The 17,596-nt window shown below is 50.0% G+C and overlaps 1 protein-coding gene across 2 annotated transcripts in view; it reads right to left on the reverse strand.

The window, feature by feature from the left end:
• The window catches only part of PPP2R5C (protein phosphatase 2 regulatory subunit B'gamma), a 155,984-nt gene that overhangs the window by 48,458 nt on the left and 89,930 nt on the right, over positions 1-17,596 (reverse strand). For both annotated transcript variants that reach the window (XM_082242710.1, XM_082242711.1), the window contains 2 exons: positions 14,887-15,086; positions 4,722-4,832 (listed from right to left, as the gene is read on the reverse strand). In XM_082242710.1, coding sequence (XP_082098836.1) covers positions 4,722-4,832; positions 14,887-15,086 — 311 coding nt within the window. The remainder of the gene's footprint in view (positions 1-4,721; positions 4,833-14,886; positions 15,087-17,596) is intronic.

Genomic DNA, 17,596 nt, shown 5'->3' on the forward strand with positions numbered 1-17,596 from the left:
ATAAATGATAGAGAAATACGTTTTTCCCCTCACTGTATAAGTTATGTACGGGAAAAGACTGATACAGAAGCCATCACTATTGCTGGAGCACAGCATTGTACAGCCATTCACTTGTATTGGTGGCTGTACGGATCACATGCAGCTTCTTGGGAGAATGACACCTCAGCACACTGAAACCACTAAACATCCGTATGCATGACCGCCAATTGGCCCGCCATCGTCTGTCTGACATCATTTCTGTAACTTTATTTCAGTTTTAAGCCTAATGCATCCTAAAAGCCAAGGCGCCCAGCCATGGCGACTGGTGTGTGAGCTTCTCAATAGACGTCAGGATGGGTCAGAATACGAACCTTTAACCACTTGACGCCACATCATGTACCTAGTACGGTTTGACCGATTATCGGCAAGGCCGATATATCGAGGGCCGATATGGTGTTTCCCCGATCTATCGGAATCAGCCCGGAACTGGCTGATATTGCTGATATTTTTTGTGACGTCATTCTGCCTTCTTAGGCCACCTCCCTCGCCTTGGACAGCCTCGTCTGAAGTCAGGACTAGTCTCACGGGAGTGTATCACAGCCATACACCCACCCACAGCAGCCCAGTGCCAGCCAACCACCCACCCACAGGCCCTGTACCAGCCAGCCAAGCCACAGGCACAGTACCAGCAAGCCACCAACCCTCAGGCCCTGTACCAGGCAGCTACCCACAGCCACTGTGCCAGCCAGCCACCCACCACACCAGATTGCCAGCCAGCCACCCACCACACCAGATTGCCAGCCAGCCACCACCACAGGGTGCCAGCCAGCCAACCAGCCACCCACCACCACAGGGTGCCAGCCAGCCAGCCACCCACCACCACAGGGTGCCAGCCAGCCAGCCACCCACCACCACAGGGTGCCAGCCAGCCAGCCACCCACCACCACAGGGTGCCAGCCAGCCAGCCACCACCACAGGGTTCCAGCCAGCCAGCCACCCACCCACCACCACAGGGTGCAAGCCAGCCACCCACCCACCACCACAGGGTGCCAGCCAGCCACCCACCACCACAGGGTGCCAGCCAGCCACCCACCACCACAGGGTGCCAGCCAGCCACCCACCACCACAGGGCGCCAGCCAGCCACCCACCACCACAGGGCGCCAGCCAGCCACCCACCACCACAGGGTTTCCAGCCAGCCACCACCACAGGGTGCCAGCCAGCCACCCACCACCACAGGGTGCCACCCAGCCAGCCACCACCGGGTGCCAGCCCGCCACCACCACAGGGTGCCAGCCACCCACCACCACAGGGTGCCAGCCAGCCATCCACCACCACAGGGTGCCAGCCAGCCATCCACCACCACAGGGTGCAAGCCAGCCACCACCACAGGGTGCCAGCCCGCCACCACCACAGGGTGCCAGCCAGCCAGCACCACCACAGGGTGCAAGCCAGCCACCACCACAGGGTGCCAGCCAGCCAGCCACCCACCACCACAGGGTGTCAGCCAGCCAGCCACCTACCACCGGGTTTCCAGCCAGCCACCACCACAGGGTGCCAGCCAGCCAGCCATCCACCACCACAGGGTGCCAGCCACCACCACCACAGGGTGCAAGGCAGCCACCACCACAGGGTGCCAGCCAGCCACCACCATAGGGTGCCAGCCAGCAAGCCACCCACCACCACAGTGTCAGCCAGCCAGCCACCCACCACCACAGGGTTCCAGCCAGCCAGGCACCCACCACCACAGGGTGCCAGCCAACCAAGCACCCACCACCACAGGGTGCCAGCCAGCCACCCACCCACCACCACAGGGTGCCAGCAAGCCTTTATTTTTCAAAACTTTATATGTACAAAATATCGGCCCATATCGGCCAATACCGATATGTGATGGCAAAAATATCGGTAACGAAAAAACTATATCAGTCGATCCCTAGTGCCTAGCACATCATTTGACTTTTGGTGATTGTAGCGGGATGTTATGCAGCTGCAGGTGTCCCCCCGGGACCGTTTTTGAGAGCCAGTGGTCAGCTTTCTCGTAATCGCAATCAGAGCTGCTAACTAGCCGTCCCCTCTGCCGTCTTCCGCAGCTCCCTCACACTCTCCTATCCCGCCTGGAGACCACAGCTACTAGCTGGAATGTCCTCTGACTAGTGGGAGACCCATACAAAGCTGGAATCGGCTTTGATTGGGTCTCTGCTTTGGTGACCCGAAAGCAATGACATGACATCACTTAATGATGTAAACTCACGCTATGTTTTTGAAAATGAAAAGTATTTAAAAATGTAATTCTTGGTGTTTAAGTGGAAAGAGGGATTTGGGATCTTACAGACCTTAGATCTCTCCATAAAGAGGACCTGTCACTGCCTACTGCTGTCACAAGGATGTGCAAGCGCGCAACAGCGAATGTGCACATTGGTCCCGCATGCTCGCAAACCACATTCGTCCCAAACATGTAAGGTACCGCCTGGAACGTCAGATCATGGGCAGGAATTTTCCCACCAGACCTCCAGTGTACATATAAACTGGTAACCTGTTTGATCCCTTTGTCCTGGAAAACGGATAAATCCTTTTATTGTCCTTGTTGGTTTCTACTGTCAATGACATCATGCGGATGGAGGAAATGCTAGTGCTGGATGAAGACAAAGAAATGTAAAATCTTATGATATGTTTGGCTCCACTTCTCCACCTCCGCTGCCCCTAAAGAAAGCTGTCTTATAACCGGTCAGTTCTCTTATATTTTCATAAACTAACAATTTGTTTTTTCCATTTTCCCACCCGGTCATGGGGGGTTGCTCAAGTTTTCTTTGTCTCCCTTTCTGGGCCTATTTCTCTCTACACTTTCTCTTTTTCTCTCTTCCTTTCTCAGTATTTTTAGCCTATTAGGTTTGCGGTTTATGCAATATGACATAAAAGCCTGTATACTGGATGCCCCTCCTTCCATGATCAGAAACATTTTATTGTCCTATGTCTACTCAGGCTCTATATCTTTCTTCATTAAAGTTTACTGTTTGGGTATATCTCCAATACGGTTTTACTTCTTTTGCTGTAAACAATAAAGATTTGCCTCTAAAGCGGTAACCTGTAAAGTAAGGATCTCAAAGTACCGGCCCGTGGGCTGTATGGTTACAAACGGCCCACAGGACTGGTCCACCAGGATCAGGGCGGACTGGCCTACCCGGAAATTCCAGGTAGGCCCCCTGCCCTGGGCCCGCTTTAAACTGTGGCTGCTGCATCAGGGCCGATGGTGGGCAAGGTGCCACAAGCTCAGGAGGGAGGGGAGGGGGCACCAAAGTGCAAGAGTCCTCCGCTCCCCCCTCCTCCCCTTGTGTACGTCACATACAGCGGAGATCTCCCGCTGTGTCAGAACTTGGTCTGAATTGTTTGGCAGCACTGTAACAAAGTCCTGCCTCCAAGACCGGCTCCTGTGATTGGCTGAATACTGATCCAATGCCGAGAAATTGAATCAGTGTGACGTGTATCATAGGAGCGGGCTAGGAGGCGGGACTTTATTACAGCGTCCACCCAGGCAAATAAAATCCAAGCTCCGTGACAAAGCGGGAGATTCCCGCTCTGTGATCCAGGCACTGGAAGGCTGCATTTGACGGGCAACGGTGAGGCTGCACTTGACTGGGCAACGGTGAGGCTGCACTTGACTGGGCAACGGTGAGGCTGCACTTGACTGGGCAACGGTGAGGCTGCACTTGACGGGGCAACGGTGAGGCTGCACTTGACGGGGCAACGGTGAGGCTCCATTTGACGGGCACTGGTGAGGCTCCATTTGACGGGCACTGGTGAGGCTCCATTTGACGGGCACTGGTGAGGCTGCATTTGACGGGCACTGGTGAGGCTGCATTTGACGGGCACTGGTGAGGCTGCATTTGACGGGCACTGGTGAGGCTGCATTTGACGGGCACTGGTGAGGCTGCATTTGACGGGCACTGGTGAGGCTGCATTTGACAGGCACAGTGAGGCTGCATTTGATAGGCACAGTGAGGCTGCATTCGATAGGCACAGTGAGGCTGCATTTGATGGGCACAGTGAGGTTGCATTTGATGGGCACAGTGAGGTTGCATTTGATGGGCACAGTGAGGTTGCATTTGATGGGCACAGTGAGACTTCATTTGATGGGCACAGTAAGGCTGTATTTGAGGGGCACAGCGAGGCTGCAGTGACTGGTAGCAAGCAGTAACTACCAATGTATATATTCAAATGTTGTTTTTGAAGTTTGAAAGTTTGCATGCAGCCCTAAATGGGGTATAAAAACTTGTCCAGTGACCGCTGCTGTGAAGGCTTTTACAGCGTCGCCTATGGATAATAAAATGTATATCGTTTGTCACAGCTGCATGGGCATGTACAATTTTTTAAAGCGTGACATGTTTGGTATCGATTTACTTGCTGTAATGTCTTTTACATTTTCCAAGAATTTGGGTTATGTATTGTGTTTTTTTGCTTTAAAATTTATAAGTGTATTTTTTTTTTTTTAAATAATTGTGTTTTGAAGAACTGCTGCACAAACACCACGCGCGACATAAAATAATTGCAAAACCCACCAATTTATTCTCTAGGGTCTTTGATTAAAAAAATATATATAATGTTTGAGAATAAGTATTTTTCTAGAAAAAAAAAAAGTTACATGTAAATAAAAAGTTCCATAAAAAGCCTGGGGGGTCAAGGGGTTAAAATGGAGTTTAAAAAATCTAAACCGCTTGAACTGTAAAGATAAAAGATGGAAGTACATACCTGTAGGTGCGGCCACGCGGCTTCCAACGTTGGCTCATCTTCCTCTGGATCAAACTCGGCTCCGGTGGGGTTGGAGGAGGGGGGCAATGTCCGGAACATGTTCACTGCAAACTAAACAGAAAGAGATTTATTAATAAATAAATTGCCAACTAAAAGCAGATATTGAAAGTTGAAACCCGTCTAAACCCAACCACAATCTGATCTGTTCCAGAGCCATTACCGCTGTATTATTGGTTGAGGAGTCCTTCATCGTAAAAGAATCTCTACTGGCCCCTCCAACCTAAAATGCCAATCAGAAGGTCCATGTAAACTGCAGCTTTGTGGAAAATACCTAAACTGGGAATGTTGGGACATCCAGTAGGTTGGTGGCATTTTGGGTTCTCCAACTTAAAAAGTACTTCCTGGGTGGATATTTTCCTCACAGATTTCTCCTCCATCCCATTACTATGATGGACAGCCTTACTAGTGGCGCTTTTCCACTGCATGGAACCGAACGGTTCGGCTCGCTTTTGCGCTTTTCCACTGCATGGTACCGCATGGTACAGTGTTGGAACGATTCGGTGCGGTATGGCGGAGCTTTTCCACTGCATGGTACGGTGTTTGAACGGTTCGGTACGGTACGGTGGCGCTTTTCCACTACATGGAACCGAACGCTACGGCTCACTTAAACAGTACCACCTTGGTTGTGGTGCTGGCACTTTTCTACTGCTCTACTCGGCCCTGCTTGGCCCAGTTTGCTTTTCCACTGCTGGTACCGCATGGTACGGTGTTGGAACGGTTCGGTACGGTATGGTTTGGTTTGCTTTTCCACTAAAGTAGTACTAAAGTTAAGTGGGTGGGATAACAACGATTCTCTGACCAATCAGTGGCTAGTAGTGACTGCATGCAAAGGATTGTGGGATATGGTACCGGTATGGTACCTCTTGGAACCACAATCGAGATGGTACTGTTTTAGAGAGCCGTACCGTTCGGTTCCATGCAGTGGAAAAGCGCCACCGTACCGTACCGAACCGTTCCTACACCGTACCATGCAGTACCAGCAGTGGAAAAGCACAAAAGTGAGCCGAACCGTTCGGTTCCATGCAGTGGAAAAGCGCCAAGAGGGCCGTACCGGTACCATATCCCACAATCCTTTGCATGCAGCCTTGACTGTTTGTCACTGCTAGCCACTGATAAGTCAGAGAATCATTATCCCACCCACTTACTATTACTGGAAAAGCAAACCGTACCAAACCGTACCGAACCATTCCCACACTGTACCATGCGGTACCATGCAGTGGAAAACCAAACCGAGCCAAGCAGGGCCGAGTGGAGCCGAGCCGGTACTTGCAGTGGAAAAGTGCCATAGATGTCCACATGGAGGCTTCAGAGGCAGAACTCTGTCTCTCCACCCAGCATATACAGGCATATCAGGAATATACTGGCTCCTAATCTATTCAGGGCCATTTGCATTGCAGTAAAGGGGAAAGGGGTGTGTCTTGGCAGGTCTTTTGCTGAGTGCTGATTACGGAGTGCCCCGGGTCCAACTCTGGGGCTTATTAGGCCTCATGCACATACAGTCATGGCCAGTCATATTGTCACCCCTGCATCGGTCAGATAATGCCGGACTTCACCCAGAAAATTGTTGCAATGACAAATGTTTCGGCATTCTCATGTTTATTTCTTCTGTTTGAATCGGTATGACACAAAAAAAAAAAAAATGAACAAAAAGCCAAATCTGACACATTCCACGCAAAACAAAAAATGGACCGAACAAAAATATATTGGCACCTTCTCAAAATTATAAGAAATAATTGCATTCCAAATTTGTGATTCTCCTGTAATTCAAACTTAAACTCACCTGTATCAATTACCAGGTGCTGACCATATAGAAATTACACCGGCAACCAGCTAAAATGGTGAAAAATTGGCTCAACCTTTCTGTTGTGTGTCTCTGTGTGCCACACGAAGCATGGAGAAGAGAAAGAGCAGCAAGGAATTGTCTGAGGGTTTGTGTCAAAGCATGGACAATCTCTCGGTTACAAGTCCATCCCCAGAGATCTTCAGGTCTCTGTGTCTACCATGCCCAACATTGTCAGGAAGCGTAAAGACCATGGTTGTGTAGATAATCTCCAGGGCCGTGGACCAATAAGAAACCTTAACCAAAGATTGCAACAAAGGATTGTTGGAATGGTGAAAAAGAACCTCGATCAACTTCCAGACCAATTCAAGCCGACGTTCAGGCACAGGGTGTCCGCTCACACTTTATGTCTGAATAAAAAGGGACACTATGGTAGGAGACCCAGGAGGGGACACTATGGTAGGAGACCCAGGAGGGGACACTATGGTAGGAGACCCAGGAGGGGACACTATGGTAGGAGACCCAGGAGGGGACACTATGGTAGGAGACCCAGGAGGGGACACTATGGTAGGAGACCCAGGAGGGGACACTATGGTAGGAGACCCAGGAGGGGACACTATGGTAGGAGACCCAGGAGGACCCCACTGCCGACACAGAAAAAGAAAAAAAAAAAAAAAAAAACTTACCTGAGGAAGCTAAAATCCCTTTGAGGAAATGTGATGTGGACAGACAAAACATAATTCAGGCTTTTTGGTAAAGCCCATCATTCTACTGTTATCAGAAAAAGAAATGAGGCCTTCAGACTCGTCCCTACAGTCAAACATGGTGGAGGTCACTGATGTTTTGGGGGTTGATTTGCTGCTTCAGGCACTGGATGTCTTTACGATGTGCATGGCATTATGAAATCTGAAGACTACCAAAGAAATCTGGGGTACAATGAAGGGCCCAGTGTCAGAAAGTTAGGTCTCCATCAGAGGTCATGGGTCTTACAGCAGGACAATGACCCAAAACACATGTCAAAAAGCAACCAGAAATGTTTAAGACAAAGCGCTGGAGAGTACTGAACTGGCCAGAAATGGGTCCCAATTTAAATCCCATAGAGCTCCTGTGGAGGGTTTGGGAAAAAGAACCCTTCCAATCTAAGAGACCTGGAGCATTTGGTGAAAGAAGAGAAGAGTGGTTCAAAATTTCAGTAGAGAGGTAAAAGAAACTCATTAATGGTTACAGGAAGCCATGGATTTCACGGATCCAAGTGGTGTGCTACCAAATATGGAGGGTGCCAATACATTTTGTCCAGTTATTTTTGGAGTTTTGTATGGAATGAGTCAGATTTGGCTTTTTCGTTTCTTCACTTTTTTTTGTGCCATACCAATAGAAACACAAGAAATAAACAGAAGGCTGAAACATTTGTAATTGGAACAATTTTATGGGCAAAGTGGTGCATTATCTGACAGAAATGTATGGGTGCCAATATGACTGGTCATGAAAACTATGGGGGCCAATATGACTGGTCATGAAAAGTATGGGGGCCAATATGACTGGTCATGAAAACTATGGGGGCCAATATGACTGGTCATGAAATGTATGGGCGCCAATATGACTGGTCATGAAAAGTATGGGGGCCAATATGACTGGTCATGAAATGTATGGGCGCCAATATGACTGGTCATGACTGTATAGGACGCTTAGCGGCTCCCGCGTGGGGAGGCATAAAATAGCCAGCATTCTCCGAGTCCCGGGAAGATGCATGTGCCACATACAGACACCAATCCAGGTGGAAGGCTGTATGAGGCCGTGTTCGGGTAAATGGCAATGGCTTCTACCCTTGCATGCATGTATGGTGCTTCTCTCTGAATGTGGCACTTTTGCATTCTATGAGAAGCAGTAAACGGGGAGACAGAAGCCTTCTTCAATACAAAGCCACATTCACTACCCAGGATATAGAAGCCTATCAGGACACCTGAAGGTCTCATGTGACCTAAAGCAATAGATTTGTTTTTAAAATGTTTTTAGGAAGAGATCTGGATCACAAACCAATAGAAATACAAGCGCAGGAGGATGCCTGCCATACAATGACATTTTCATGTAATGAAGAGTAAGGGATGGTAAGACACCAAGAGATATAATGTCCTGGATCAGGCAAGTGTCTTTCACTTCATGCGTTTCATGTGACTCCAAATAAAAAACTTTTCCAGACCCAACGAGGTTTTCTTTGCTTTCCTTCATTCCTTCAGGTCTTCCAGAGACCAGAGCTGAACCTCAGCCACAATTCTCCAGGGATCTGTCTGAAAGAATCCCTCTACACCAGATGAGACACCCCATCAGGAGTCCGACTTTGAGATCCAGAGCTCCACATACCCGCTCATTACAAATAAAAACCCTACAGAGCTTAGAACCCTTCTCTACTTTGCTCTGTAGTAAAATGACCGACACTGATCAGTTTCCCCCATGGGCTGCCGTTTCTTCCTGCTGACCCCAGTCACTCAGTGGGGACAGTGGGGGGTCGTCAGGAAGGGACATGCCTTCTACATACAAGGAAGCCCCGAATCTGATTGGTGGCAGGAGCTCCTCTTTAGTGCAAGGTTTTATCAAAAAGGCTGAAGGACCGGTATGTGTAATCCTTTTAAATAAAAGAGCATGTCCCCTCCTGGTAACCCCCATGTTTCTATTGTGTCCTGGAGCAACTAGGGGTCAGCAGGAGGAAACATGGCAGTTGATGGGGGGAAACCACTACAGACAGTGGAGTCGGATCTGATCAGTGTCGGGCACTCTGCTACGAGGAGTCAAGTCTTAGCAAAAGGGCCAATGGACATGTACAATACTGCTTTCTTCACACAATGGAGACACAGGAGGTCACCAGTGGGGAGGGACATCCTCCCCTACATGCCAGGAATTTGATTGGTTGCAGGATCTCTGCTATAGAGCAAAGTTTTAGCAAAAAAACGCTGAAGGACGGGGTAGGTGTAATAACGCTTTCTTCACAGGTTTTTATTGTGGTGACCCCCTAAAAGGCAGTCTACTGCTTCTGAAACCTGCTAAGAACTCAGGAAAAAAATGGGACTTTTGACTTAGCGTAAAATCCAATCCTTTGATGTTCATTGATGGACACAGCTTAAGATCTCCATAACCGTTGGGGGTTATACTGCCCCCTACAGGAGTAGTACACTAGGGAGAAAAAAAAGTCTGGCTACGCCCATGGGTAGCCCCCTGGGGGTTTCCTCCCTCTCTTTGCTATAGGGACTCAGCTTTGTTACAAGCAATGTCAGAGGAATTACAACTCCACAAAGGGGTGGGAGCTGTGTCCGTCAATGAACATCAGAAAAATGGATTTTATGGTAAATCAAAAATCCCATTTTCTCTTTCGTTCATTGGAGGACACCGCTTCAGATCTTCAAAGCCGTTGGGAAATCCCAAGCAGTGTTAAACATGAGGGGTTGGAACAGCAAAAAAAGATTCCCAAGGCTAAAACAGTAGCCAACCAGGCAACAGGAGCTCAACCAAAACAACTGTAGCCCACCTGAAACAAACAATACACCCTCGAAGAGGATCAGGTAGTCTCAACAGCAGCCTGCAAAACCTTGCAGCGAAAAGAAGCATCCACAGATTCCAACACATCCACTTTATAAAACTTTGTGAAAGTGTTCACCGATGACCAAGTGGCCACCTTGCAAACCTGTGTCACTAACGCCCGATGACAGAAAGCCGAGGAGGCACTGATCGCCCGAGTAGAGTGCACCTTAACAGGGAAAGGAGGCACCTGACCCTTGATGGAATAGGCCTGAATCACTGTCTGATCTATCCGGAAATGGTCACAAAGGAAGCGGACAACCCTTTACAAGGCCCATCCGTGAGCACAAAGAGTGAGAGTCGGACTTCCTGAAAGACATCTTAGCTGGCAGGTACACCCTAATTGCCCGTACCACATCCAAGGCATTTTCCTTCGGATGTTTAGGCCTGGGACACTGGGAAGGCAACACAATGTCTTTATTCAAATGAAAATCAGAGACAACCTTTGGAAGGAATGACGAACAGGGGCGAAGAACCAACTTATTTCTGTGAAACACCAGGGAAGGTGGACAGGATAACGCCGCCAGTTCCGACACCCTGAAAGCAGAGGTGATAGCCACCAAAAAGGCCACCTTCTGGGACAGAGTAAGCAGGGGAATCTCCCAAAGATTCTCAAAGATAGGCTTCTGGAGGACCGAAAGCACCAAATTGAGGCCCCAAGGTGGCATAGAAGTCCGCACTGGAGGAACCAAATGTCGGACACCCTGAAGAAAGGTACACACAAGGGGGTGTGTGGTCAAATGTCATTGGAAGAAGACCGCAAAAGCCGACACCTGGCCCTTGATTGTACTCAAGGCCAAATTCTGTTCAACCCCCCCATTGAAGGAAGGTCAAGATCTGAGCCACCGAGAAGGAGCGAGGATGAACCTCAAGAGACTCACACCACGCAATGTACGTCTTCCAAGTACAATGGTAGATCTTCCTAGAAGTAGATTTCCTAGCTTTTAACAGTGTAGGAATCACCAACTCTGATAAACCTCTATCCTTGAGCACCTGACGTTCAACAGCCAAGCTGTCAAAGCCAGCAACTGTAAAGCAGGATGGAAGATCGATCCTTGGGCCAGCAGATCCTCCCTGAGAGGAAGCTTCCAGGAACGTCAGCGACCAGCCGCACTAGATCGGCGTACCAAGCCCGGTGAGAACAGTCTGAACTAAGATGACCGGAATCCCTTCTGCCTCGATCCTGCGTAGAAGTCTTGGCAGAAACTTGAGAGGAGAGAAGGCGTAAATCAGACGATACCGACCCCACGGGGCCACCAGCGTGTCTGTGGCTTCTGCCAGAGGATCCCTTGACCGAGACAAAAACCTCTGCACCTTTTCGTTGAGCCGAGACGCCAACAGATCCGCCTCGGGGGTGCCCCACCGGAGACACAACGTCCAATGGTCCAGACACAGTCTGATCGCTCGGAGTTTCAAGACATTGATTGGTAGTCTGGACTTTTCCAGCATCCAGATCCCCTGAGCAGAATGCTTGCAGAGGACGCCTCCCCAGCTGGACAGGCTGGCATCCGTGGTGACCGCTGTCTAATACAAGGGGAGGAAGGATTTTCCCAGCCAAAGCGCCAGAGAACGAAGCCACCAGATCAGGGACTCCTTTTTTCCGACTCAGCCGGATCGGATTTTCAGAGACTGTGGAGTCTTGTCCCATTTGGTCAGAATCTCCCTTTGCAGGGACCTCGTATAGAACTGTGCAAAGTTTGCAAACGGAACCGCCTCTAAGGTAGACACCATCAGGCCAAGCACCCGCATGCAAGTCCAGGGGAAGACCATCTGTTGGACAGCAGGAGACGAATTGCAGCCTGCAATTTGTGGAGTTTGTCCAGAGGAAGGAGCACTCTGGCTAAGGCCGAGTCCAGAGTCAGGCCCAGATAGTCCAGCTTTGTGACAGTACCAGGACAGACTTTGGAAAATTCAGAGTCCAGCTGAACTCCCACAAAGTTCGTATTGTGATCTCCAGGTTTTCCACCAGAACAGCAGGAGACTCCTCTCGCAGGAGGAGATAATCCAAGTAGCCCAGTACCGCTATCATCGCTCGGGGTTCGGGGACAGGCGCAAGTTGGAAGGAAAGAACCTTGCGGGGGGACAAGAGCGAAACTTGATCTTGTAGCTGGACAGAAATGATTTTGTGGACCCACTTGTCTTTCACCAGGAAGTCCACGGGTCCGGAAACCAGCGAAGATGTCAACCCCCCTGATATGGGTGAGGGCGCACCTTCATGCTGAGCCTTGTCCGTCGGTCTGGAGAAGCCAACTCTCGGCTTGGCCGACCAGGTTAGTTTGGATCCTCCAGAGGAAGCCCTGAAAGGCTTCGAGCCCTTGTCAGTCTACCCTGAGTGACGAAAAAACTTCTTATGAGCCAAAAAGTAAGGCCCATATCTACAACGAGGTTCCATGCCCTTAGCAGCATGCAGAAGAAAAGTACTCTTTCCCTCTGTGAGACCTTTTATGTCATCCAGGGTAACTTCAAACAGGCAATCTCTTTGAAAGGGAAGATCAGCCAAGGCCTTTTTAGAAATCTGGTGCGCAGACCAGCATATGAGCCAAAAGACACACCGAAAAGACCACTGCCAAAACAGAGAGCCGAGCCACTAGGGGAGCCGCATCCAAAGAGGCATCACAGATAAACTGTAGCCCCTCAGCAAAGGCAGGGGGAGCTGTTCTCCCTCCAGGTCACGGCATAAAAGCTTAGCCCACTCGGTCACCGTTTGCGACACCAGGGCCTCAGTGCTGAACCAGTCAGAGTGTACATATTGCGGGCCACAGCCTCTGCCTTCCTGTCAACCGCATCCTTAAAGGCCGGGGGTTCCTTAACCGGAATTATGGTTGCCTTGTTCAAACTGGAAACTGGAGGGTCCACCACCGGTGGCACAGTCCACTTCTTAAGAAGGGACTCCTCATAGGGATAACGCCTAGTAAAAGCGCTTAGGGACCCCACGGGGATGCTTTGGTCGTCCCACTCTTTAGCGACAATTCTTAGAAAATAGGCTGGGAATGGAAACACCTTTGCCGCTCTGGATGGCTTGTGAGTGCCAAAGGGAACCTGCGCCTCAGTTGCAGCTGCATCCTACATCCTCAAGGTCTCACGCACAGATACAATCAGTGCTTCCACCAGAGCCTTTTTGTGCGCGGTTGCAGACGTGGAGGAATCATCTGCGGCAGCTGAATCAGATTCAGGATCTGATGAGACAGATGAGGCAGGGGAAGGTGGGGGTGCTTTTTGCTAGCCCGTCGCCGAAGACCACCTCCACCCGGGACACAAAGGACTCCAGGACCGCCGTCAGTGCATCGATAGATGGTTGGGACCCGGAGGGCCCCGCAGCCTCAGAGAGGGGATCAGGTGGGGAGATGTGCTCCAAAGACTCCATGAGTCACCAAGGGGAACCCACAAAAAGTGTAAAACACTGCAAGGGACAACCCCCAGTGCGCTGGCAGCACCACCCGGTCGCCAGGCACAAGCAACAAGCGATCCTGAGCAGAGAGGAAGAGAACCACACCAGACTCACCACCCAGCAGAAACCGGCACCTGCAGCCACCAGGATAATCTGCACTGCACGTGCGGCGATCAGGAAGTGAAAGGATCCGGAGTCAGCACCAGGGGAAGAAAAAGGGCTCCCTTCGTCGAAATCGCCGCCCACAGGGCTCCACTGTCATGGCCAACACTATTTTCAATGGCAAACCACAGCAAAATGGCTGCTGGACTACACAAACATGGCCGCCGTGTATAGAAACACACAGGCTACAACAAAATGGCAGCCCCGTGAGGCTTACAGGGAACCAGGCAAGAGTCCCAATTAGGTACAACTCCGCCCAAAGTCAATCGTCCAGTCGCCGGCGGCGCACCCTCCCCCAGGCCCACATCGCCAGCATAGCACCCTGCCCCCACCCCAGGAGGTGGACCAGACCAACCACCCAAACAGCCTCAAATAGCCTCCTAAGTGGAGGGGGGTTTGGATGGGGGACAGATGACAAGGGGGGTGCCTGTCGGGAAGGAGAGGAACCCAGGGGGCTCCGACTGTCCTAAGGGGCCCACGTCCACCCCAAAACCCTGCAGGGGGAGAGGGGGGGGGGAACGACACACCATAACAGGATTTAGGCGGGCACTGCTCCAGACAGAACCCCTCTCCATCGAAATAGTGGGCAGTTGGCCAGGAGGAACGCTGCAACTAGGGCTGAGACCCGGTCGTATGCGACCTTGCGAGGGGTTTAACTCGCAGGCCAGCCCCCGTTCAGTGGGACTAGATCACGACTGACCTAGGTCTGCGTGTGCTTGCTGCCCAGACCGGGGTGACCACTGGATCTAGATTATCCAGTCCATCGCCCAGTCTGGCAGTTGATTGTAGATCTCAAGAAAAATTCAGGAGAAAACGCTCTATCTAAAAAGAAAGAATTGCTAGGACCAGAGATCCCAGCAAGGAACTAGGAACTTACTCCTGACTAGCCAGAAAAAAACTGAGTGAGGGAGTATACCCACTGGGACTGCCAATGGGCGTAGCCAGAATTTTTCTGCCTAGTGTCCTACTCCAGTAGGGGGCAGTATAATCCAACAGTTATGAAGATCTGAAGCGGTGTCTATCAATGAAAGAAAGAGAAAGTAGATTTTTCTGTACTGAGCTGTCAGCTTTAGGAAATACGTCTTGATGCACCAAAAACTGATATAATGAGGTCAGGAAAAGTCTGGAGATTGCATCACATCAAACCTAATACTAGTGAGAGCAAGCACAACGAAAGCCGGACCAATCAGGCCAATGCCTGGACTCACCATATGAACCACCTCCGGGTAGATGGGCTCCGTGATGACATTGCGATTGTGCGTGATGTACTCCACCATCTCGCTCAGGGCCGCCCTCTTTACCTCCTTCCATTTTAGATCACTCAAGGGGTCGGAGACAAAGTCGAAAAGAACGCAACACTGGCGCAGCTTCTGGACAAACAACTTTTCCTGCTCAGCCGGGGGTACATCTGAAAAGAGAGGAGAAAGCACGTTAGAGGGATTTGTAAGTCTATGTGTAGATTTTGTCACTTCTCTTTTGGACCCATCAATTTCAAGATAAATGTTATTTGTAATGAAGGTCACCAAAAAGGCGATAAAACAGTTTCAGGTCTGTCTTTGGGTTCATTAAGAATGGACCAATGGAAGGTTACGGATACAGCCTAAATACCCGCATCAGCTTCTTCAGTGAACGGATATTAAAATGGGAATAAAACCAGTTTCTAATCCTTGCTTTCCAGCTTTCCAACTCCCTTCCAAATACAATGGTTGAGATCAACCACATTAACGCCCATGCTGGGGGACCCCACTCCCCATTAACGCCCATGCTGGGGGACCCCACTCCCCATTAACGCCCATGCTGAGGGGACCCACTCCCCATTAACGCCCATGCTGAGGGGACCCACTCCCCATTAACGCCCATGCTGAGGGGACCCACTCCCCATTAACGCCCATGCTGGGGGACCCCACTCCCCATTAACGCCCATGCTGGGGGACCCCACTCCCCATTAACGCCCATGCTGGGGGACCCCACTCCCCATTAACGCCCATGCTGGGGGACCCCACTCCCCATTAACGCCCATGCTGGGGGACCCCACTCCCCATTAACGCCCATGCTGAGGGACTCCACTCCCCATTAATGGCCATGGTTTTGGAATGACATGTCCAAAAAGCTCATATAGGTGTGATAGGTGGAGGAACTCGAGTGTCCTGTACAGAGTCCTGACCTCATCCCTGCTGAACACCTTTAGGACGGATCAGAACCCCGATTGTGAGCCAGGTCTTCCCATCCAAAATCCTCATGTAAAGCTTTTTCAGCCTTGTGGTAACAGTATGGTTAGGAACATTTTCTGTTCCAGCAAGACTGTGCCCACCCCTGTGTACAAAGCCAGCTCCATGAAGACATGGTGTGACCAGTTTGGTGTGAAGGAACTCCAGTGTCCTGCACAGAGCCCTGACCTCAACCCTACTGATCACCTTTGGGATAAAATTAAATACTGAAATGCCAATAGCGAGCCACGTCTTCGCATTCAACATCAGTACCTGACCTCACCAATGTTCCTTTGACTGACTGCACACATTCCCAGACACACTCCAAAATTTTGCAGGAAGCTTTCCCAGAAGACTGGAGCCAGTGCCATAAAGACATGGTTACATAGTTACATAGTTACATAGTAGTTGAGGTTGAATAAAGACAATAGTCCATCCAGTTCCCCCTGTGTAGGTGTGTGTGGCCGTAATCATCTCACATACCCCTGAATGTTCTGATCCTTGAGATGTAAGTCTAAGAGTCTTTTGAAAGCCACCATACTTCCCGCAGAAACCACCTCTTGTGGTAGAGAATTCCACAATCTTGTAGCCCTAACAGTAAAGAACCCCCCGCGTTGCCTGTGGTTAAAACGCTTCTCCTCTAATCGCATTGTATGCCCTCGAGTCCTCATGCAATCCCTTCGAATGAACAGCTTTTTTTCTAAGCTGGGATCCCCATTAAGATATTTATAAATTGCTATCATGTCCCCCCTCAGACGTCTCTTCTCCAGGGAGAATAAATCGAGCGATCGTAGACGCTCTTCATAGTCAAGGTCCTCCAATCCCCTAATTAGTTTAGTTGCCCTTCTCTGGACTCTCTCCAGCTCCAACACATCCCTCCTGAGGACTGGCGACCAGAACTGGACAGAATACTCCAGATGCGGTCGGACCAGAGTTTTATAAAGTGGAAGGATTATAGTCTTATCTCTGGAATACATCCCTTTCTTTATACATGCTAATATTCTGTTGGCTTTGGCAGCTGCTGCTTGACATTGCATGCTGTTTCCTAATCTATCATCAACCAAGACTCCCAGATCTTTCTCCATTTTTGATTCCCCCAAGGGTTCCCCTCCCTAACGTGTATTGTGCTTTTATGTTTTTAGTCCCCAAGTGCAAAACCTTACACTTCTCCACGTTAAACCTCATTTGCCATGTCGTTGCCCACTCCGTTATTTTGTCCAGGTCATTCTGTAGGATATCTGCTTCATGCTGTGCAGTCGAACAAAGTTGGTCCCAGGACTGAGCCCTGGGGCACCCCGCTTACAACCTCGGACCAGTCTGAGTATGCGCTATTTATTACCACCCTTTGGACACGCCCTTTAAGCCAATTCCGTATCCAAGAGCAAACCCTGCTGTCGATACCTGCAGACCTTATTTTATAAATTAAGCGCTTGTGGGGAACTGTATCAAACGCCTTAGCGAAATCCAAGTACACCACATCCACTGGTCTGCCCCTATCTAACCAGTCTGGTGTGGAGGAACTTGAGTGTCCTGCACAGATCCCTGACCTCATCCCTACTGATCACCTTTTGGATAAATTGAAACACAGATTGTGAACAAGGGCTTTTTTGGCGCCCCACAATTGAGTCAGGTATTCTCACCTCACAAATGGGCACAAAATTCCACAGACACCCTCCAAAATCTTGTGGAAAGTCCTACAGTCAGGTCCATA

This window comes from Pelophylax lessonae (genome assembly GCF_965119305.1).
Source record: "Pelophylax lessonae genome assembly, chromosome: 13".
NCBI classification, from domain to species: Eukaryota; Metazoa; Chordata; class Amphibia; order Anura; family Ranidae; genus Pelophylax; species Pelophylax lessonae.